Source organism: Sardina pilchardus, chromosome 9 (genome assembly GCF_963854185.1).
Source record: "Sardina pilchardus chromosome 9, fSarPil1.1, whole genome shotgun sequence".
In the NCBI taxonomy this organism is placed as follows: domain Eukaryota; kingdom Metazoa; phylum Chordata; class Actinopteri; order Clupeiformes; family Clupeidae; genus Sardina; species Sardina pilchardus.
The window spans coordinates 9,935,340-9,957,785 of record NC_085002.1 but is presented as its reverse complement, the minus strand read 5'-3'; the positions used below and the strand labels follow the sequence as shown (position 1 = coordinate 9,957,785).

The window sequence follows — 22,446 nt, the reverse complement described above, 5'->3', positions numbered from 1 at the left end:
TGTGTGCATTTACATCCAATAATTAAAAAATGGATGCGAGCAAGGCTGTATATTTCATTTACTGATGTCAGTTGTATTATAACATGAATGTGAATTTATGTGCATGGGTGGATTAGGAGGCATGTAAAGACCCCGCCCTCCCCTAGCTGGGCAGGTATACAGGTTGATCGCGATGCATATACAGCGTCACTTACAAAGGGACTTACAGTATGCATCACTTGATTCAGTTACCCTTTATGGACAACCCTGGCAAGCAGGGCATCATTCTTTTGATCTTACTCAGAAGATAATGAGGGCATCAAGCAGTACTTGACTAGTGCCCTAGCAAAGCTCTGGAAAAATCTTGAATGTTCTTGCGCCTGAGGAATGGGATATGGTTTTAAAAAGACACATGGATAAGATTAGACGGGGCGGCGTGTGTGTTGAGGGGGGGGGGGGGGGGGGGTCATGAGAGATGTGAAGCTGTCCTAAGTTAGTGAGTGTTGGCATGGCACATGGCCTATCTCCACCATAGGATGAGCGCAAAGAGCAGAGCTTTGATGTAAGCACACCCCATGCTGGGAGTGGACGGGGCCCAAGACAAATTGCTTCATGCTGTGAAGGGGGAAAAAAATTGAACCTGAACGACTGAAGACCCTTCCCCTTATTTTCGGAATCTCTCTCATTTGCTTTTATTCAGCAACTCATAAAATTGGGAATGTGTGTGTCTGGGAGTGAGTTTTTGTTTGGTTTTTAAGAAGGTCACAACTCAGTGATGTTCAATATCACTTCATAATCATCTCAAATAGTTTGTATTTCTATGCTAACACGGATAACATAGATCAAGTTAAGCTAATATTGATTTTATAGTCCATAAAATGATGACAAAAATGTCAGTATTACATTTGCGAGCACTGTTGGCACCAACCTCAAACAAGTGTGAAACGCTTTCCCAGACCTGTCAACATGGTAAGAAGTCTCCATGCTGGGAGGAGAGGAGAGTGCTTCCTATGGTTTGGGGCCTTCTGTTAGCATACACTGTAGAGCACAGCTGCAGAGAGCAGCGCAAAGAATTTATGTGAGATTTCGATGACCTCACAGGTTGCTGACAGACAGGAGCAGGTCCAACACAGCGAGCTTCCGCCCTCCTGTTGTGACAAAGGATGTGCAGTAGCACATTTGCAGCCAACATGTAGCCTTCCCTCTCCTCCACTGCTTGTCTACTCGGTACAAATCAATCTCACGCTCTTGTCATAATAACAGAACTCCTACGGTTGTAAAACTATACCGAAGGCCGACACAGGACAAAAAGCTTTCGTCTTGTATGGGACAATAATAGTCCACTGTGTTTATTTTGAGAACTAGAACTACAGTAGTTAGTTTACTAGTCTACCGTAGTCCAAATAAAATTAGCTTCAACAGTAACAGTGGTTCTTAAACTTCATTCTCCATTCCATTCTGTGTGCTTTGAGAGATGGCCGAGTATAGTATGGAATTAGTCATATTCATGATGATTTACATAATCATATGCAACAGTATGCTTTGGAAATGTCTTGTGAAACAAGGTCAGAGCACCACTCAACATGCTCTTTTGACTGAGCAGTTAACATGACCACAAGCTTAGTGAGGAATATGTTCAAGTAGAAGTGTGCGCAGTAAACAGGCAGTCTGCAGCTAATGGAAACATTTGCCATGTGGAGAGAGAGAGTCACATAACTGATCCTAATCAACATCTAACATCTGCAGTTTTCCGATTTTCTGCATCCAGTTAAGATTATCAGAAGTTATCTTTAAAACCTCTTAGGCTATCAGTGCATCATAAGATGAAATTCCAAGAAAAACTATAGGGTTTAGCTGGAAGCAAATGAGACTTTTATTGGGGTTAAAGAGAGTTGACAACCACACACTAACAGTAGTCTTACAAAGCATACCTTAAACGCAATTCATAATATTGGCAGATTTTCCCTTTTGTCTGGCTTGTATCAACACTTAACCTCTGTTTTGCATTTATGCTCGACCAGTGTCACAGTTACGTAAGTTGTAGCGATTTACACGGTTCAGTCAAAAGGATAATTATTTATCTATTGTCTGCAACAACCACATTCAGATTTCATGTCTTATTTGGTCTCATTGAATAAGTATGGTTTTAGTTTTCCATGCCATCCAATGCATCACTGAGAAGGTTGTCTCCTTTAAGAATTCTTCTCATTTTTTTGCTGGATTTGTTTGTCAGAACAAATGCACAGGGATCACGACTGAAATATAAATGTTTCCACTCCAGGCATTCAAATACTACAGTTAAAAAAATGGACACGGAGAAAAAAGAAACAGTGCATATGTTTCCGTTTTAAGTAAATAGGTGAAGCCCATTATGTAGTTTTCCTTTCATACACTTTCAGAGAAGAAGCCTACGCTCACAATATGTTTTGAGAGTTTGGTTTCAAGCCCAATGCATTATCAAGTTTCAGGCTCACAGATAATTGACTAATTCAAAGATAGTCCATGGGAAAAAAACACATTCATCTCAAGTATAACTTCCTGAGTATAAAATCATTTTCCACCAACTGTTTTCAGCTGTTATTGACACAGGCACCATTTTGAAACCCAAGATACTGCTTAGTGGAATGGATTACTGATTTATATTCTGTGGTTTGATGATTACTGTTTTTGAAACACTATACAGCCAGGAAATGAAAAACAGAGTGGACAGAGCGATTGTTTATGAGCAATTGCAGATACATTGTGATGGTGGTGGGGGGTACAGCTTTCTGACGGCCAGTAGGACAGCTTAAAGGCCGATAGTCTGCGCAAGCTACACGGAGACGCTTAACAATGCAAGACTAACACACATATTGAAGAGCCCTCTCAGCTATACAGATGATGGCACTCACGCTTCTGTCATGCTACAAAAACCTGTACATCAAATTTTGCATGCAAGTATACAGTATACAACCCTCCTTGCGTTGCTTGATGCATTTGTGTAGACTATGAAACAGCCCTCAAAGGAGACTTTGCTGCAGGCATTGGCCTCAGATCAATGTAAGGGACACCATGCATGCCTGACCCTCCAATTCCATGAGAAAAAGTTACACCCATTACGTTTTCTCAATTAACAAACTCGAAGCAGGATGCAATTCAGATAAAGATTTGAAGTCACCAAATACGCAACCAGACACGACCATACATGACACAGCTGCCTTTGCGAGGCTGAAATTCGTTGCGCAACACAGATTTCGGCATCATTTTGTCGTCGCGCGACAGGTCAGTACCAGTGACTGTAAATACCCCATTACAGTGTCCTGATTGATGTCTACCCTGTGCTTGTCTGATGTTAGCATTCAGAAGCGGGTCGCAGCTGCACCCTTGGAGAGTGTGAGCATTATGTTGTTGCCTATCCAACCCCTAAGGGCTGACACTGGGGGCTGAGGCTGGGGGGCCACAGGCCGCTTATAGAGATTGACCTATGCCTGGGTAGCGTACTCGAGCACAGCTATGCAGTGGACCGCTCAACTGGGTCCACCTTGCATGCACTGAGCGACTGTAAAGCTGTCGCATCCATCATAGCGCTCAGAAAATACTCAACATGAAAAGGTCGTCAGGGCAACACCTGGAGTGTTGGGTTGGAGTGAGCGTTTGCCACATTTGCCCACTTGCATTTAGCAAGGCTTAAAGCAAGATAAAGCAAAACATCGTGCCCAGAGCACTAGATCTTGTGAGTGAACTCCAGGAAGCCCAGGGGTGGATGCTCATGCTTCGAGGTGCGATCCCCGAAGAATCGGCTATTGATCTACAGGCAGTAGTGCTTTACTATATACTGTATGTCTGATTTGAGTCTGCAGATTTCAATTCCAAACCATATTTCAAACCTGTTGAGGAGTACTCTTAAAAAATTTCACTCCTCAACAGGTTAAAGGCTGTATCCATAAAATTAGCTTTTCCACACATTCTGCATTTACCTATCAAACTCATCAGATGTATTCCTAGGCCTATCTAATTTATATTGAAGGCTTTTACACCAGGTTTTGTTTATGTCATAGCTTAATAATACATTTAATACTATGCTAACATAGAACTACTGACAGCATTTTTTGATTTGATGAATGATGAAAAGAGATATCCAAAATTATCCTTGTAAAATGTTTGTATCTAATGTCAACAAAACAAAACATTCATTTTGAAGTTGTTCAGATTTCAGTTTTTGTAAATGTATGCAAATTAGTGCATATACTGTACATAGATAATGACACCTTTCCATATATGAACATAACATTTCAGAAAACTTCTGAAAACTTACTTGCGTTAATGTAAGTAACAAACTAGGAAAGTTTTGGTATTAGCTATAAGTTTAAAAAGTTACCCTATTCACCTGTAGTGTCTCACAGTACACATATTGTTTCAACAGTGAAGCCTTATTTCATTGCTACTGTGGATTCATATTCAGAAGACATTGAACTTTCAAAATATCATGTATGAAGGTGTTCCCATACATGCTGAGCAGCACTTATTTGCTGCTTTTGATTGATTGATGCAAAGCAGTCATGATAAACAGAGGCTGAGATATAGAATCTGATTCATGAAACATAGTTTTCATCTGTTAAAAAACATGCTTAATGTATCAGATTTTTCAAAATAGCCTCCATTCACCTTCATGACTGTTGGCATCATCAAAAAAAGCTTTGTGAAAGAGTAACCTGGAACGCTTTTAGATGAATAGGATTTTTTTATTTTTTTCACTTTTTAGTCTGATGCCAAAAATGTAATCATTTAACATGGTCCACTTTTTCGTGGGATGAAAAATATCCTCTTATTTCACTGAATTCTTACTCTCTTTCGATATGTAAGCCTCATAGTGTTGCACCCTATATGGTCTGTATAGTTCTGTAATGGTTCATGTACATTTAAAAATGTAATATTATCAGTGAGGAAGATCCCACTGTAGGATCGAAACGTTGCCTTAATAAAAAGTGTATTTTTGGAGCTTACCCAGTGTGCGGACCAATCAATTACAATATTATCAGTGAGACATGAAAAACCAAGCTATGCATCTGCTTTATATTAAGCCAAAATAGTAACTGTGTTCACCTGCACATTCCCCCATTTCACTGAAAGAGGACAAATACACCGCAATCAGACTATGAGATTATGAGAGTAAGACAATGATTCAATTAGGTAGGCTTACCTGCTTAATTGAAGAATGGTGATACCTTCGCTGTTCTCCACTTTCAGAAAAGAGTGCAAAAACGACAGCGTCCAGTCAGCATGCAGCCGTCAGCAAGTTTGTCTGCAGACAAGGATTAGCCTACTGATTCGGTTGCATTATAGCAATGGGCTTCATCCTCTTCTGATCAGAAAGCCCTCAGTCCATCTAGAAGCAATTGAATGATATTACACAGAGCAATAGTGCTTCTTGCCAGATAACTCCCCCTTAAAATAATCTACTGCAATATTTTGCCAAAAAATAAAATAAAAAGCCAATGAATTGAAAGTGTTGCTGCCTCTGAACTCTGACAAATAATTGGATCACTGCAGAGTTTTAAAACCAACAAAAATCATAGATATGGACTCCTGCATAAACCATTTAAAGCAAACTAACACCTCACGCAATGCATAAAAGAGAAAAACAGCAATGTTACCAACACATCCATAGCCTGATGACTAACAGACCAAAGCAGATGCACCCTGACAAAACCAAGAGCAACGGAAATGGTGGATTCCAAGATTTACTTGAGGAGCCGGTTGTCTGCGGACCAAAAATCCCTCTGCAATTTTGAACAGATTAATGGCTCCATGAGGCCAGGCAAAACAGCAATATTATGACGGGAACATAGGGAAAACATGCAATAGCACTGAGCCATAAAGAAATTCTTCATTTATATGAGGGCCAACTGGATATTAATCCTCACACTATAGTTCTTACCCTACCAGTTATTATTACTATTATAATTATGATTATCAATAATAATAATAATAACAATAATAATAATAACTCAATGTACCACAAAGCGGTACAAAATCTGACTACCGCGTAACACTGTGACAGTGTGTATGTGTGTGTGTTTTTTTATGTGTGTGTGTGCAGGTGCATGTGTGTGTTTATGTGTGTGTGTGTGTGTGTGTGTGTGTGTGTGTGTGTGTGTTCACTTGTATCTTTATATGTGTTAGTGCATGCATGTGCTTAGTCACTAACTGTACACATATATTCATTTATTGTATGGTCCCGCATGCATGTGCGTAGTGTACAGTCACTAAATGTACACATATATTAATTTATTGTATGGTCCCCCATGAACCAAATTACACAAAACTTGGCATATATTCAGAGGGTGTCATAATGATAATCACAATGAGTTTTGAATCTGTCGACCAAAGATGTCCTGCGATTATAATGCCTCATTTTTGCTTTTTAATTTTTGACTAGGTGATTACATGAGTGGTTATGGGAAGGGTTGACATGGCCCCTAGGCCCTACGGTTCACGAAATATTCACATAAAACGGTCTGGCCCTCTAAAGGCCAGTTGGTGCAGTAAACCTAAATTAATTTACTGTATGGCCCCCCATGAACAGAGTTCCACGAAACTTGGCAAGCATTCAGGGGGTGTCATAATGATCCTGCACTTCCAATTTCGTGCAGTTCCGACCATGTCAGACAGAGATACCTGCGACACTTTTGCTTTTTCATTTTTAACGTGGCACTATACAGTACATGACATGAGTGGTTATGGGATGGTTTGACATGGCCCCTTAAGACCAACATAGTAATGAGGTGGTCCTCCTAGGCCCTACTGTTTTCGAAAACTGTGTCCGCCCTACCCTCCTTTCGGGGGTCCAGTCCGGCGGGGGGGTGACGGATCAAAACGAAAAACAATGGTTCCATGCTATCCTTGTGGGGCCACATGCCCACCAAGTTTCCTGCACCCCAGTCTTTCGGTGTCCTGGGAATCCTTCACGGCCAAATGCACATGCAAGAAAAAAATGTCATAAATGTCATAATAATAAATTATATTTGTAATGCACTCAACATTAAGCCCAACATTTCCCAACCTTTTTTCCTTGAAGGCCCCCTTGCCTGTGTCAAAGACAAGCCATGGCCTCCTACCAGAACTCCTACCCGCATACACACACAAGACATTGTTTTATTCAACAATCGGGGTCCGGGGATGAATTACTAATGCCTAGCCTATAGCCAGACCAGAAGGTTGCTTACACAAATTCAGAGGTTGAGGGAATAAATAGCTGCATGAATTGAAATGTGGAACCAAGATATGTTTTAATTTGGATTATACAGAGTTTTGATTATCCAACTGGGTGTGCTATTGGGATTTTTGTGCGCAAATATGATTTTGGTAATCTCATAACCTCAGCCCAGACAACACTGTGCGGAGCTTTCTTTTAGGTCTATGGGGCGGACCCCCTGCAATCTCTGGTGGCCCCTATGGGGTCCCTGGACCATAGAGGTCAGTTGGATGGAAGATTGGAATTTCCAAACATGATTGAAGTTAACATGAATGGAGAAGTGATCTTCAAGTAACGTGAAGTGCAGTTACTTAGCCTATTAATCATTTAGATAAATTAAGGGTATCGGCACACAGAAGTATGACTTTTAAAAGATATAAAATCAAAACACACAGAGAGACTAATCTGCAGCCTGATGCGCACCTAGGGTACACGGTTAGCAGTAGCCTGCAGTAGTTTAATGGTCGAAAAAAAGCAATCTAACTGCAAAAATACAAACGCCCTGAAAAGAAGGTTGCTAGCATGCTAAGTCCATTATCCATCGAGCACGTTTTAGATCTAATGTACAATGAGAGGAGTCAGTGGTGTGAGTGTCAACATCATTGAAAGTGGATCATGATCTTCTTAAACTGTTTTCAAACTGTGTCAGAGACAAAAAGCCACACTCATCAGTCATCTTAAACTGAACCACAGTGGATCATCAGGTAAGGAAACTGAAGTATCCCTTACTCACCGACTGACAACCACACATTTTATGCCTTAGCCCCTGCCTGCACAGCTCACCTGATCCAAAAGCTGTTTAGCCAGTGAGGCTTCAAACATAAAGTATTAATGAACATCTTGTTTAAACATTTTCACTTGCAAGAAGTTACGACTTGCATTATCATCCTACTGATAAAGCAAACGTATTAATTGTATTCTCAATTATTAATCCCATCATAGGTGTCTTGGGTCCTCGGGTCCTCCTCCTTCTTGGTTCACGTGGGAGTGGACCACGCCACACCGGAAGATTTCTACGCATGCGTGAAAGAATTGCCGGGTGGCATCATTCTTCTAGCGAAACTCGTAAGGATAGCTAAAGCAAAATAGAACGAGGCATCTATCAAGCTAGATATAAGAAAATTCCTGGATTAGAGTGTTACACCACAACCTATAAAGATGTCGGACGATGAGGTATGTTTCTTTTTGGTCTGAATGAATATGCTTTGATTGTAATTTGAATTGAAACAATTGTAAGGCCTAGTAGCCACTAAACTGGTTCACACGTGAGCCGCTATCGAGTAGCTGTTACGATGAATACGGCTAATGCTAGCTTGCCGTGAAAGCTAGCTACAGGTCATTGTCATTACATTAAGTGCCATTGCCAACGCCTTCACGCATAAATGTTGTTGTCCAACACTGTGATTTGTGTGACTACAAATCGCTAGGCATTGCTAGGAGTGAATGTCACACACTAAGTTGACTAGTTGTTGCTATGTTGCCTGTTATCTTACATCAGCTTGCTAGCCAGCTAATTGCTAAATTCACGTTAAATTGCATCAGCCGACACTAGCCCCGTCTCTAACTCAGCCAGTGGACCAGCAAATTATTGATATTCAAAGGATTATTTTTATAGAGCCGTGCACTACTACTGATTACTGTATATGCCGTTACTAGAATAGTGATATTATTGGTCTGTCTAGTTGTTCCGTATTTTTGAATGTTGGGACATTTTATTGAATCAAATAACTCTATACGTTATGTACTGATTCATAACCAGCCTCTAGTTTAAACACTTAAATATTTTTTCCTGATGGGGCTAGTGATTATCAGTAGTTAACTTTGTGTGTGCTCCTCACTATAGACCTCACTTCTACGAAAATAACTGTTTTTAACACTTTTAACTGTTTTTGACAGTAAAATGTATATGCTTTGTGATACACAGATGATATTTGACCCAGCAATGAGTAAGAAGAAGAAAAAGAAGAAGAGGCAACCCTTCCAGGAAGAGGGAGGAGATGGAGCAACTGATGAGCTCCAGCCTGAGACCAATGCGACCGAGGGAGATGGTGGTGATGAGAAAGACCTGGACCTAGATGAGGATGAGGGGAGGAAGAAAGGTGAGCTGAAGATGTGGGGAATGAAAAGATGCGACTATTCAACAACCTTCTGTTTTATATTCCTGCTGGAAATCCTCTTGACCAACTTCAGCAACTGCCTTCTCTTTTGATTAAAGATATGTCTGATGACCTCGATGACCTCAATTTCTTCAACCAGAAGAAGAAGAAAAAGAAACAAAGGAAAGACAAGATATTTGATAATGAGGTGGAGGAGGGAATGAAGGTAAGAACTGTGGGATGTTCTGGAACCTTGTAGGGTAATTTATTCATATAGGCTAGGGATGCACCGATCCGACTTTTTCAGTCTCTACCGATGCCTGGGCTCTGCGTATCGGTCGATATCCGATACCGATCCGGTAATTAATAAACCGTATACCTCACCATGTGGAAAAGACTAAAGGCATCAGGCTTGACTTAAACATTCTTTCCCTAACTAAACATTGCTTTCCTAAGAAAAAATCTAGCAAAAGAACACTTAGATATAAAGGTTATGTATTATTATTATTGTTACTATCATCATTATTGATTATATTACTAGTATTAAAAATAAACAGTTGTGCACCAGCAGCAACTTGGAACAGCATTCAAATTCAAGTTCAGTTGTTACTAAATAATAAATCTAACTAGCTGACATGAAACTCAACAAATGCATAATTGTCTCCCATCAAAACAATTTTACAGATAAAAATGCCATATTAGTGACATACATTGAAACACCCCTGCCAAAATGGTGTCACCCGTGAATTCCCTCTATTTACTCATAGTGGTATGGTCCCTCAGTCAGAGGCGATTCTATAGCCTGTGGGGGCCCTAAGCAAAAAATCCTAGGGGGCCCTACTTATGAACGTGCCTTGCCATAGAGAAACACATGATGCAGTTGGATTATGAACAGCTATTATGGCACACAAAGACATAGGGTAAGTGGAGGTAAATGAAGTTATTATTTTGCTGTCACTTGGTCTGTTTTATAACTTAGAAGTAGTGCTGGGCGGTATGGGCAAAAATTTATATCACGGTATTTTTCAAAATTCTGACGGTTTCACGGTATATGACGGTATTTTTTTCCCCATGCATAATCAGGTGTTCACAACATTTTGTACTGGTTGAGAGAGGAATTACTGTAGTAGACTTAGGATGGTCTATTTTACTGTCATGAGTGAATATTGTAGAATAATTCCACACTAGTAGTAATACAGGTTTGCATAGCCCCAATGGACAATGATGCTGTTTACAAAGAGGCACTCATGATTCTACTGGGCAATTGCAGTCAAAATACAGAACTTGTATTATGCAAATTTCACTAACGTACTTTAAACCTACACAAAAAGTAGTGCAACTTGCAATAATTATACTTTTGCTTCAAGTTCAAGCCCAGGTACATTACAGTTTTCAAGTAAATATAAAACAAGTGTGACTTAGTGAAGGGACTACTCCGCTAATGCTTCCTCTGTCAAATAGGGCCATCAGAATCATGCCGTATTGTTATTGTGTGGTAGACTAACGTCAACAGGATGTCTGGTTAGCCTAGGCTACCAAGCTAGGCAAAACGTTAGCAAAAAAGTTCGTTTTAGTGCACTGATGACTGTCAAGATCATGACTAACTGGCCAGCTAGTATTGTTCAGTTCATGTTTGTAACATGCTTTGCTACTTGGATAATTTCAGCGAATATTACTAAGGTAAGATTAATTATAAGATCATTAAGCTTCCCGTGTTCGGTGAGTTCACCTCCTAGCCAGCTAGTTACAGCTGTTGAACAATCTTTTTTAGCTTACTGGAAAATCCCCTCCAATGTAGGCTATTAAGTCCTATAATGCTTTTCCTTAACTAAGGGAACAATTTAAGGTATTCTGTGTAACACCTGTAAATAAATCCCTTATCAAAGGAAAAAATTAAGCCTTAAGCGTCATACTTAAAGGGAAAAACGTGAGGTGTCTTGTGCCACAGGCTCCACTGTTTACTTTTTCCATGCGTGTTTAGAGGTGCAACATTGAACAGGGTCCCGTCCGAAACAATGTCGCGCGACGCAGCATTCCACCCACAGTGTAATCAAATACACCGGTATGGCGGTATATTAAAAATTCATATCATAACGAAAATATACACCGGTATTCGGTGTGAACCGGTATACCGCCCAGCACTACTTAGAAGGTTGCATTTGGTATCTGTGGATAGCTCTAGCTCTCCTCTTTCATCTGACATGCGTGTCAGGCTATCTTTCTGATCGCGGTTTCATGAGTAAATCAAACGAGAGTAGTAGCCTAAGCTATATGACATTATTATTTGTTTGTCACTTCGTCTGTTTTTATAACACAAAAGGATCGATGTATTTGGTATCAATGGAAAGCTCTGTTTCCCCTCTGATATACGTAGCATCTCTGTGCGATGCCGGGTTTGCGAGTAATTCAAGCGAGACTGGATATGCGGGTGAACACAGCAATATAGACTGTAAATATGATATACTTTGATTTAACTTCATGATTTTCATTTGATCGTACAGACAAGTGCCTAGTCTCGTTGGAAAGCCCCACTTCTGCTCTTTCGTGCAATATAGGTCTCATATTGCTGCGACTAATAATCCCGGTTGTAATGTAACAGAGAAGAATGGGTGTGTTTTTTGATGCACTTTGCGTCAGTCGGGCTCAATATGTGTGGATTGTTTGAACTCTTTTGGACACAGATCCACTCTTTATAAGCCGATAGCATACATGTAGGCTACTATTTGTAAGACAGGACAGGACAGGAACACACAAAATCACGTAACCCATCATTATAACCCATCACGTAACCCTCTATTGACGAAATTCTCGCTTGTCCCACCGGTAAACACTCTGAGGTCTCGGGGCCCCCTAGCGGCTCGGGGCTCCAAGCAGTTGTCTGCCTTGCCTGTTGACAAGGTGCGCCCCTGCCCTCAGTTTCCCCACGATAAACTAATTAGTTCACACGGAGTTTGAATGGTGGTAAACGGTACTTTAAGTTGTACGTTTTATTTAATAAATGAGTTTTTAACAGCCAATTTGAACATTGCATATCTTGATACCAAGAACAGTTTATACAGATATGAGATGAAAATGACAATGAGTTTGAGTAGCCTATTTTGTGTTGACTTGCACATTAAACGTGTTGCCTAAATGCAACAAAATGCATTGATCGTAATTAATCTATGACAAATGGTGGTTAGTAGTGATGCGCGGTTCAGCCCATTACCCGCGGATATCCACGGGTTTACCCGCGGGTCGGGCGGATTTGGGTAGGCCTAGTAGTTTTTTCTAAACATTGCGGGTGGGTCGGGTCAAAACAGTAAAAATGGACATTTCTCACTTGGGAACTTATTACATATTAGGTGCATCGAATTAGGCTAACATTTTGCATTACAGACTTTCTCAATGGCATGCACAACGCAGGAGATGTGGTCAAGCGCAAAACATAATTTCTCCTAAATTCAGCATCCAATTGCGCTATACGTGACTGACTGAAAAAAGTCAATCGCGCATACGTGGCTATTTTATGGACATGTAGCCTATTGATCTGGGATATGGAAGGTTGTGCACAATGCGAGAACACCTTGCTTCTGTCATATGCACAAATAAACAGCTGTGCTCATGCAAAATGTGTTTATGCTTGGCAGCGTTTCACGCAAAAGTAGCCTATGAAGTTGCAAGGGGAAATATTAATGGACAATCGCTATGTCCATGAAGATGATTTAACACTATGTCAAGGCTGCAGATTCCAATGAATGGCGTGGACGAGCGCAGATTGTAAAAATGACAGATCATTTTAACTGCTGTCCTCACATGGGAGAATTAGACTAATTAGGCTACGAAAGACGTTAGGTGCGTTTTTTCTCTCCTCGGGTCGGGTCGGGTCGGATTTGGGTCACGATTCGAACATATTTTTGCGGGTTGGGCGGGGCGGTTTGGATCTCCTGAAGAGTCGGGTTGGGTGCGGGTTTTAAAAAAAGCCCACCCGCGCAACACTAGTGGTTAGTATAGATATTCTTTCGATCCTATGACATACATTTGGTATCTGTATTTATCCGTGTATCCGTGAATTTAAACACTCAGAGCACACAGTGAGGTGAGGCACACTAACCCGCAGCAGTGAGCTGTCTGCTACAGCGGTGCTAAATGGCTGGTTGCGCGTCATGGCAGTGTTAACAACCAAGGCGGATTTGATGCGACTTTAAGCCAATCTACGTCGACGTTTGGCACAATTATGCGCCGGTAGGAGTTCACTGATGCCATTGTTATTGTCCTGTTGTGCATGCGGGTCAGTTCACAGCTCACAAACAGTTCACACTGGAATCATATATATGCCACATTTTAAAAGGTAATGTGAACAGCTAAACAAGAAATCAGATCTGGGCAAAAATAAATCAGAATTGCCTCTGCCTCCAATGTCTCATTGTATGAGTACTGTGCAGACCCTATTTGTACACTGTAGCAGTTTGGAACCATTCCGGGCATTATGTAAGGGATAATGTATAGAACGCCGGTCATTATCGGAAAATAATTCCCGACAGGATGAACAGAACCCCGACGCGCAGCGGAGGGGTTTTGCTTCGTCCTGAAGGGAATTATTTTCCGATAATGACCGGCGTTCTATACATTATCCCGCTTATTATATGGCTACTTGCCAAAAAGAGAAATGAAACTTAACTCAATGTGTCTTTAGCAATGACTTTGCTACCGTTTGGTGGCTTCCGCTAACTTCTAGAAAATAAATAGTTCGCCACAGTTGACAGTTGTTAGGTGTTGCCTGGCAACATACTCGGTAACTTTCAATGAAATTCCATTGCAACCAGCGAACGGCTTTGTTGCGGATTGATATGAAAGACGTGAATTAGAAGCACAAAACCCGTTGCCATTGACAGCGGTCATTATATACTTTCACCGGTGATTATACATATTAATCACCGGTAGAACGTTGGGGAGGCCCATTCAAAGTGTATGGGAGCTCTCTCAACATTCTAGAGAGCCATATAATAACTAAGGAATAATCTATAGAACGCTGGTCATTATCGGGTTTTAAGTCCCGTCGGGATGGATACATTGTTTCCAGGTTTTTTGCAAGATAAAAAGAATTTTAGTTTGGCTATGATTCTGAGTTGGTAAAGGCTGCCCTTTAACACACTACTAACCTGTTTATTATTATTATTATTTTGATTGCTATTCTCATTTCACTGTTTTATTTCTCATTAGGTTAGTGCTTAAAATTATTGTTTTACTGATAATATTACTATTCTCCCTAGTTTGTAATTGTTCACTGTTAATTTAATTTGTATTGTTATTTATTTGTATGTCGCTTTGGACAAAGGCGTCTGCTAAATAACCATAGCCATAGCCATAGCCATAGCCATATTAAATGTCAAGGAAGTATCAAGAAACACACCAATATAATTAACTATTCTGTGAAAATATGAAGACATGACCAAGTGTGTTTTTTAGGTCTCACCAACCACAGACCGGGTGAGGCTGTGTCAAGGCTCTCATCCTGAAGTCAAAATACAAGACTTTAATTTAAATTTAGATGACTTGTTCAAAACAAATACTTTTATTACTATTTTTTTTTAAATTCTGGCCTCTTGGTGCAAAGAGGTCCTCAGCAGAAGTTTATTTTTTACTTTACAATCAGAAACAGTCCTGAGTCTTGAACAGTAATTGATACGTTTAGTATGATTACTGAGAGTCAGTGGTCCCTGTGCATCTTGTCTGGTGGTTCATTATACTTTTGGTGGCACTGTCCTTTTGAGTGGTCTTTTTTTTTTTAACTCTTGTGTGTGCGTGTGTGTACACTGACAGGAACTGAAAATTGAGGAGGAGCCTTCTGAGGCGCTAGATGATGATGACCTGTTGCTGCTGGGAAAGAAGAAAAAGTCAAGGAAGGTGGAATTTCTGGACGACATAGACATAGAGAATGGTGAGTGAAGCTACGACCCCATCCCCATGCCCTCTCCTTAGCCGCATTCAGACAGGAAGAGGCTAGCAGCAATGTAATGTCGAAAGCATGCAACTGTGATGCCATGTGTTGTAATGATTATAGTTGAAATAACTATCATGGGCAATTCCACCGCTAAATCTGTGGCATGTGCGTTCCATCGCTGCTGTAGCACATGTGTGTATTCACACCAACAGCGTCTACAATGCGGGACTGCAGAGGAGTTGCTGCTATCTTTCATGGTAACAGGACATGCTTGCTTTGTGTGTGAGAAGCAAGCTAGGGGACTCGCAGTTGCAGCATGTCTCAAGCTGTCCGTCTCAGAGGCAGTATAAATGCTCTAACCCTTTAACATGAAAATCGACAGGTAACAGAGCTGACTTGCACGCATCTGGTGTGATGGACAGCTTAGGTTTCGAGTTAACGATGACTTCATTTCTCAGAAATAAAACTTCAAACATTTTCTGCTTCACTTAATCCTTTATGACCGTGATATCTGTGAATCAGTGAATATCTTTCCTGTGTACAATAAGGAATTTGGCAATGTGAGAAAACACGGCTTAATATTTTCAAGTTTTCTTTTCTTTTTTTTTTTTACATTTTATAGACCAAAAAACTACTCTGTTAATCGATAAAACAATTGACCGATCAATTGATAGTTGTAGCCCTAATATCATAGCCTGCTATGGTCCTTGTTGAACTTCTTTTGTCTAATGTTCTCAGGCCAGGAAGATGAGGAGAGCAAAACCAACGACGACATCATGTTCAGCACACAGACGGGTCCAGATTGGGCCGGTTCAGAGAGGGACTACACGTATGATGAGGTACACGCATTCATGTTGGAGATCTGTTTGAAATAATCCAAAACAAATGGAACACATTTGCATGGCATATAATATAGGGCTGTCCCAAACGGATTATTTACCTCCGCCAAGGAGGTATATGTTTTCATCGGGGACCGCCGTTTGTCTGTCTGTCTGTTTGTTTGTTTGTTTGTTTGTCGGTCTGTTTGTTAGCAAGATAACTCAAAAAGCAATGGATGGATTTCAATGAAATTTTCAGGGCAGGTCGGTCATGTCTAAGGGTCATTATTTTCTGATAGAGGACCTCTGAAAAAAAATAATGACCGCTGTCAATGGCCTCTGCTTCGCGTCGGGGTCCGGTTCGCCCTGTCGGTACTTATTTTCCAGATAATGACCAGTGTTCTATATTATCCCTTACTTAGAATTTGTCCTTTGCTCCTGGACCTGATGCCGGCGTGGATTCACTCGTAATGCCTGATTAGGATTCAACTACTGAACATGATGCTAATGACTGACCCGTAATGTCTGATTTGTCCTCAGCTGCTGAACATGATGCCAATGTGCCTTCCTTGACTTGTAATGCTTGATGTGTCCTCAGCTCCTGAACCGGGTCTTTAACATCATGCGTGAGAAGAATCCAGACATGGTTGCTGGGGAGAAAAGGAAGTTCGTCATGAAGCCGCCTCAGGTAGTCCGGGTGGGCACGAAGAAAACCTCCTTCGTCAATTTCACAGACATCTGCAAATTGTAAGTGGCCACAGTTGTACAGTATGTGACTTGTGTTTTTTGTTATTGCATTATTGGTGTGATGATTTAACACTTTCTCTCCAAAACTGAGCTTCTGGGACTCCCAGATAATACATCTATGCCCCAACAGATCCGTTTGGCCCATCTTAACTGACCCCAGCTAAAATGGCTTGTAACTTAGTATAGGTGTCACAGTTGATTACATACTAAGTTTCTCTGATAATTTAGCTCCAGTCTAAAAGACATGTTGGTTTAAAAGAATATTGTCTGTTTCCGGAACTTACTTTTATATTGCAATTCATGGATAGCTGGTCTACCTGATTATTGGCCTCCCATCAACACTAAGAGGTCACTGTCAAGACTTGTTTTATGATCCGGCGATGGTGGAATGATTTACCTGCTGACATTCTTTCTAGTGATGGTTAAATACTAATCTATTTACCTTGTGTCTAACTACAACAAATAATGAATAAATAGATAAATATATTTATATATATATATATATATATATATAACTGATTTATTTAATACGTGTGACTTTTTAATGTTAATGTAATTTTAATGTTGGTTGATGTTATGAAGTCATTTGGACAAAGTGTCTTCTAAAGATAATTTCATTTTCATTCCAGATTGCATCGGCAGCCTAAACATTTATTGGCGTTTTTACTGGCTGAGTTGGGAACATGGTAATTATCTCTGTTTTTTTACATTCTAAGCTTGGTGCAGTGATTCGTCATGCTTTCAGACAGCACAGCTTTGCAATATGCTAGGGTTCTCTCATATTGTTTTGTTGAGTGAAATTGTTGAGTATTGTCTCATTGTGTTGTTATGGTGGTTGTTTTTGACTCACTCGAGTTTGTGTCTCCTTTCAGTGGATCTATAGACGGAAATAATCAGCTTGTCATCAAGGGCAGATTCCAACAGAAACAGATAGAGAATGTCTTAAGAAGATATATAAGTAAGTGTCTTACCTTTTTTCCCTGATAAAATGTATTAAAATAAGTAAAATTCTTATCAAATAATTTTAGGAGGTACTATTATATTAAAAAACAATATCAATTAGAATGTTTTTCTTAATATGAGATTAATAACTCTTGGTCAGACAGGCCTCTGCAAGACTCATTTACTCTTTTTGCAAAACTTTTGCACATTTTCACTCACTAAAAATATTTTGCAATGTTATACTTGTACGTAATGAGTAGCAGAAGTAAAGTTTGGCTCATACAGTCAGTCTCTGTCAGCGTATGTCCTAAATTCACAGTTAAACAACCAGTCATGGCACTATAATTGCTACCAGTAAGCTGTGGGTAGTTCGCTAGCTTGCCTTTGTAAGTTAGCTAATATATAAAACTAGGGATGCACCGATCCGACTTTTTCAGTCTCGATACCGATGCCTGGGCTCTGCGTATCGGTCGATATCCGATACCGATCCGATACCATTGTTAATTTAAAAAAACACTTCACCATTTTTTCATATTAAACTATGTTATTCCCTTAATTAAGACAAATTGATACATAGCTCTCATGTTTCAATGCGTGCACTCACTGGCTCTGGCGCGCGGCGCAACTTTGATAGCATTTAGCATTCATTAGGATCCAAACAGAGATGAAGTTAGAAGCGACCAAACACCTCCATGTTTTCCCTATTAAAATACAGTTACACGACTAGTCACAGAGGCCAAGTATGGTGAGACAAAATAAAACGTGGTGCATTTGTAAGCAAGTAAGAGGGATAACTATGTAATAATTTGAAATAGATTCACGGTTGGATACACAACTGATTATGGTTTGAATTAAACGATGCAGGTAAATAGCTGGCTGAACTAGTAAGGCACCAGAAGTAATATTAGAATTAACAAAGCCTGGCTGCACATGACAAATCATCACGGCAGCTGATATAGCATTGCTTTTTAAAGCCAAGTCTAGGCTCAATCCCATTTGTGCCCCTTGCCCCTTCCCCTTCATTGTGCTCGTTCATGTGGGGAAGGGATATCCCTTCTCTTTTGGATGGAGAAGTAAGGTTAAGCGGTAGGGCTACATAGCCCCTCAAACTAAGATTTATCAGGACCACCCTTCAAACTGAAGGGAAAGAGAAATTTCCCAGCACTGGATATGACAATGACCGCAGAAACACCCCGAGAGACTCATCAATGTACAATTTTGGCATTTATAAGAATTTAATGAAAACATTTTTTTTTATGATACATTCCATCTTGTGGGCATATATGTAGCATCCTGTTCTTCATAAGAAAGTTTGAATGTTAATGTCACATCATTATCGCTGATTTGCAGATCTAGGTTACTCGTGACAAAATATTAGCTTTCAGTGATGTAACGATGTCTTTGTAAAGTAACTAGTGGTGTCTCATTTCCAAGGGGAATACTTACACCCCTATGCCTCGCCACTGTTTCAAGGGTCAAGGGGTGGGCGTAGACAAGGGAATAGGGGTTAGAATGAGATATGACTTGGTTTAAATGCAATTGTGATAATGAAAAAAAGATTAATCTATTTGCTTAAGATATCAAGATATTAAGTTAAATTTGCATAATAGATTACTGGGATGTAACCATGTTAAGAGCGAACCACATCCGCGTCATTGCAAACCATGCCTTTTGATCCAATATTTTTGCTGCCTTTTAGAAGTGTATTCTGCTTTTTCTGGTGTGTGTGTGTGTAGCTCTACCACTGCTGCTTTTAAAATACTTTTATATAATTTATATTGGTGGCAAAGGCCAGCATCACTACCCTTTTTAATGCATTTACAGTAATTTCCCGTATATAAGCCGCATTGTGTATAAGCCGCAGGACAGTGTTTTATGCAAGTTAAAAGAAAGAAAACCATATTAACACCATATTAACTGCCCCCCTGTATTAACCTCATAGCTGAAGAAATTTTGCAAAATCAATGTATAAGCCGCGGCTAATAGTCGGGAAATTACGGTAGTAATTTACACTATAAATACTTTATGATATTTATGATCTGAACTGGCGGTCTCACTTTCTGCCACATGCACAGTACTTTTAAATGAAGAAAACTGGGCTTTGCCAAGTTCAAAGTAAAGACATCCACTTTCACAAAACTTAAATGAAAGATCCAATAAATACACAGCCAGATGAACACAAAAAGGCCTGAGCCGGGTTTCCCAGACTCGTTAAGAAGCTCTTAAGTGCTAAGAACTTCTTAGAAGCGCTATCAGAACGTGCTAACAACGCTCCTAAGAAGTTCTTAGCACTTAAGAGCTTCTTAACGAATCTGGGAAACCCGACCCTGGTCTATAATTCTCTCTCCCCTCTGTGTTGGCTGAAGAGCAGCTAGAGCATAGAGAAAGCTGCAGTTTTGACCAGGTCTTGTCAGGGGAAAGTTACAATCGCACATGATGACTTATTATTATATTATCGATTCCACAACAGTGATGAACTTGAACTGCAAGTAATTTTCGGAAATAATCTACATCATATAGCATTTCAAAATGTTATGACAAAGCAGTTAGAATTCAACAAAATTTTGTCAGTGTCAGTGTTATTATGAAAGGTGTTTTTTTTTTTTTTTGTGCGTGTCTGTCTGCATGTGCTTGTGAGTTGTGGTCTAATCCAGATTAAAAATGGCTAATATCCATGCAAGGGTCAGTGATAATATACACATTCTATCAGGAAACCACAGTGGATTGTAAACATGTTTTTAATTTGGTGAAATGCCACTGCTTTCGAGGCATTCTGTGCTTTTAAAAGTTTCAAAACGTGATCATTCTAGCACATAATTAGCAGTAATAGTAAAACTCCTGGATGTGGTCCTGCTGTGTTTTGCTGTCGAGTGGACACGCTGCGCTGTGCCCTTTTTTTCCCATCGCCTGAGAGTGTGAACAGTTTGAGTGAGTGGTGACCACAGCACTGCAGTAATAGCTTTTCTGCTGTCACACAAGCGTATGCCTTCCAGCCCCTCGTCAACAAACAACTGCAGAGTGTCATTAACATAATATTCAGTCTTTTTCTGTAATTTTCCCTTCTCTGGGGATATGAGCTTATTGGCTGAATTGAAGTTAACTTCAACGTTGACAGTGATAAATCTCCTGTTCTTTTGGGGCTACTGGGGGAGATTTCAGTGATTGACACATCTACTTTTACAGATCTAGTGTATATTATCAGTGTACAACCAAGTTAGGTTTGTGGTCCAACAGGGTCAGGGTCATGGCCATGGCCAGTATGTTTTGTCTTATGAAACATATTGTTGTCTTTTAGAATGTATAGATATAGATATACTCCATTCTCAGAAATGTATACTTCATTCCCTATATAGGAATTCAGTATTTCCATGATTGTTTTTTTTTTTTTTTGAAAAACGTTGAATAAATCCAATTGGCACCAAGCTATATAAATGTTTTGTACAGTAGAAAATGGCTGCTCCTCTCAACTCAATATACAGTATACTTTTCCAAACTTTGACGAGTGTTGTTTTTAATAGTGTGTGTGTGTTTGTGTGTTTGTTTTGTTTTGTGTGTGTGTGTTGCAGAGGAGTATGTGACGTGCCATACATGTCGCTCTCCCGACACCATCTTGCAGAAGGACACTCGGCTGTACTTTCTGCAGTGTGAGACGTGCCACTCCCGCTGCTCGGTGGCCAGCATCAAGACCGGCTTCCAGGCAGTCACTGGCAAACGGGCACAGCTCCGGGCCAAAGCCAACTAACCCACCCATCCCCCGTGCCCGTGCCCCTACTCCCACCCCCTCCCCTGGCCGCCTCTTTTCCCTCCATTACCTCCAGGTGTGGAGGAGAGCATGTGGCAGGGCTCTGGGATTTTTATGGACTGTTGATGGATTCATTACCACTGCCTTGCCTACAACAACAGCAAAATAATGCTTAAAAAGAGAGAAAGCGGAATCAATAAAATGCTTATAAATTGGACACATGTTCTCTTTTGTGCCAGTTTGTTCTGTCCACAATAGCCTCCTTGTTTTGGTTCATCCGACGTTATAAAAAAACGTCCCTTTTGGTTGGGGTTGTGCATTCCTGTGAGCCTCTCCCATCAGCCATCTCAAATGCACATGCTGAGAAAGTTGCACATCTGCGCATAGTATACATTCTGTCTCAGAGTCTCTGGGAACTGTTAGTTTTAGGGAAGTGGAGTCTTAGGAAAATACACTTACTGTCCCCTTGGTAAATGCAGTGTTTCTTGAGGTGTTGGGGGACTGACCGCCACCCCCACAATGTTCAAAGCCCATGCTGATCAAGCATGGAGAATTGACCGTTTTGGTTAGCCAGACAAAATATCTATGTTGTTACACATGGAAATGGGTTCTGCACTTGGGTGACAAGTCTTTGAAGTAGATGCAACAAACACAGCGGCTTAGGAAAAGCAGAGTCAACTTTAACCAAATTGTAATTGTGAAGATGTGCTGGTAGATTGCTGTGGAACAAGGATGACCAACAGAATATATTTGAGCAAAGTGATTGTGTTGATCTAATTCACCACATGAGGGTGTCATTAAATGGCCCGCTGAAAATCAAATGGGCATTTTTTTCAAATATGAGAAACTGAATGTTTGGTTCAGACCACTCCTCACTGAGAAGTGGTGGCGCTAGCCAGGCTAATGGTTATTACAATATGCAGGAGTGCATTGTTGAGAAGACTGTATAATTTGTGTAAAATAAT

The 22,446-nt window shown here is 40.3% G+C and overlaps 1 protein-coding gene across 2 annotated transcripts; it reads left to right on the top strand.

Annotated features, from left to right (window-relative positions):
• Positions 1 to 8,227: 8,227 nt before the first annotated feature.
• Positions 8,228 to 21,698, top strand: LOC134092637 (eukaryotic translation initiation factor 2 subunit 2-like). Of its 2 annotated transcripts, XM_062545656.1 has the most exons (9): positions 8,228 to 8,386; positions 9,138 to 9,312; positions 9,429 to 9,535; positions 15,112 to 15,229; positions 15,971 to 16,071; positions 16,649 to 16,797; positions 17,427 to 17,483; positions 17,670 to 17,755; positions 21,306 to 21,698. In XM_062545656.1, exons 1-9 carry the CDS (start codon positions 8,372 to 8,374, stop codon positions 21,479 to 21,481), a joined length of 984 nt encoding a protein of 327 aa, XP_062401640.1. In that variant the 5' UTR covers positions 8,228 to 8,371; the 3' UTR covers positions 21,482 to 21,698. The 2 variants fall into 2 exon arrangements, with proteins under 2 accessions (XP_062401640.1, XP_062401639.1); XM_062545655.1 differs by lacking the exon at positions 8,228 to 8,386 and having other exon boundaries at positions 9,099 to 9,312.
• Positions 21,699 to 22,446: the final 748 nt, after the last annotated feature.

Bases quoted from the DNA above. Each gene is read 5' to 3' on its own strand.
- LOC134092637 (XM_062545655.1), top strand. From the start codon at position 9,114: ATGTATATGCTTTGTGATACACAGATGATATTTGACCCAGCAATGAGT. The intron at 9,313-9,428 runs GTGAGCTGAAGA...TTTTGATTAAAG, and splicing joins GGATGAGGGGAGGAAGAAAG to ATATGTCTGATGACCTCGAT. The intron at 16,798-17,426 runs GTAAGTGGCCAC...TTTTCATTCCAG, and splicing joins TTCACAGACATCTGCAAATT to ATTGCATCGGCAGCCTAAAC.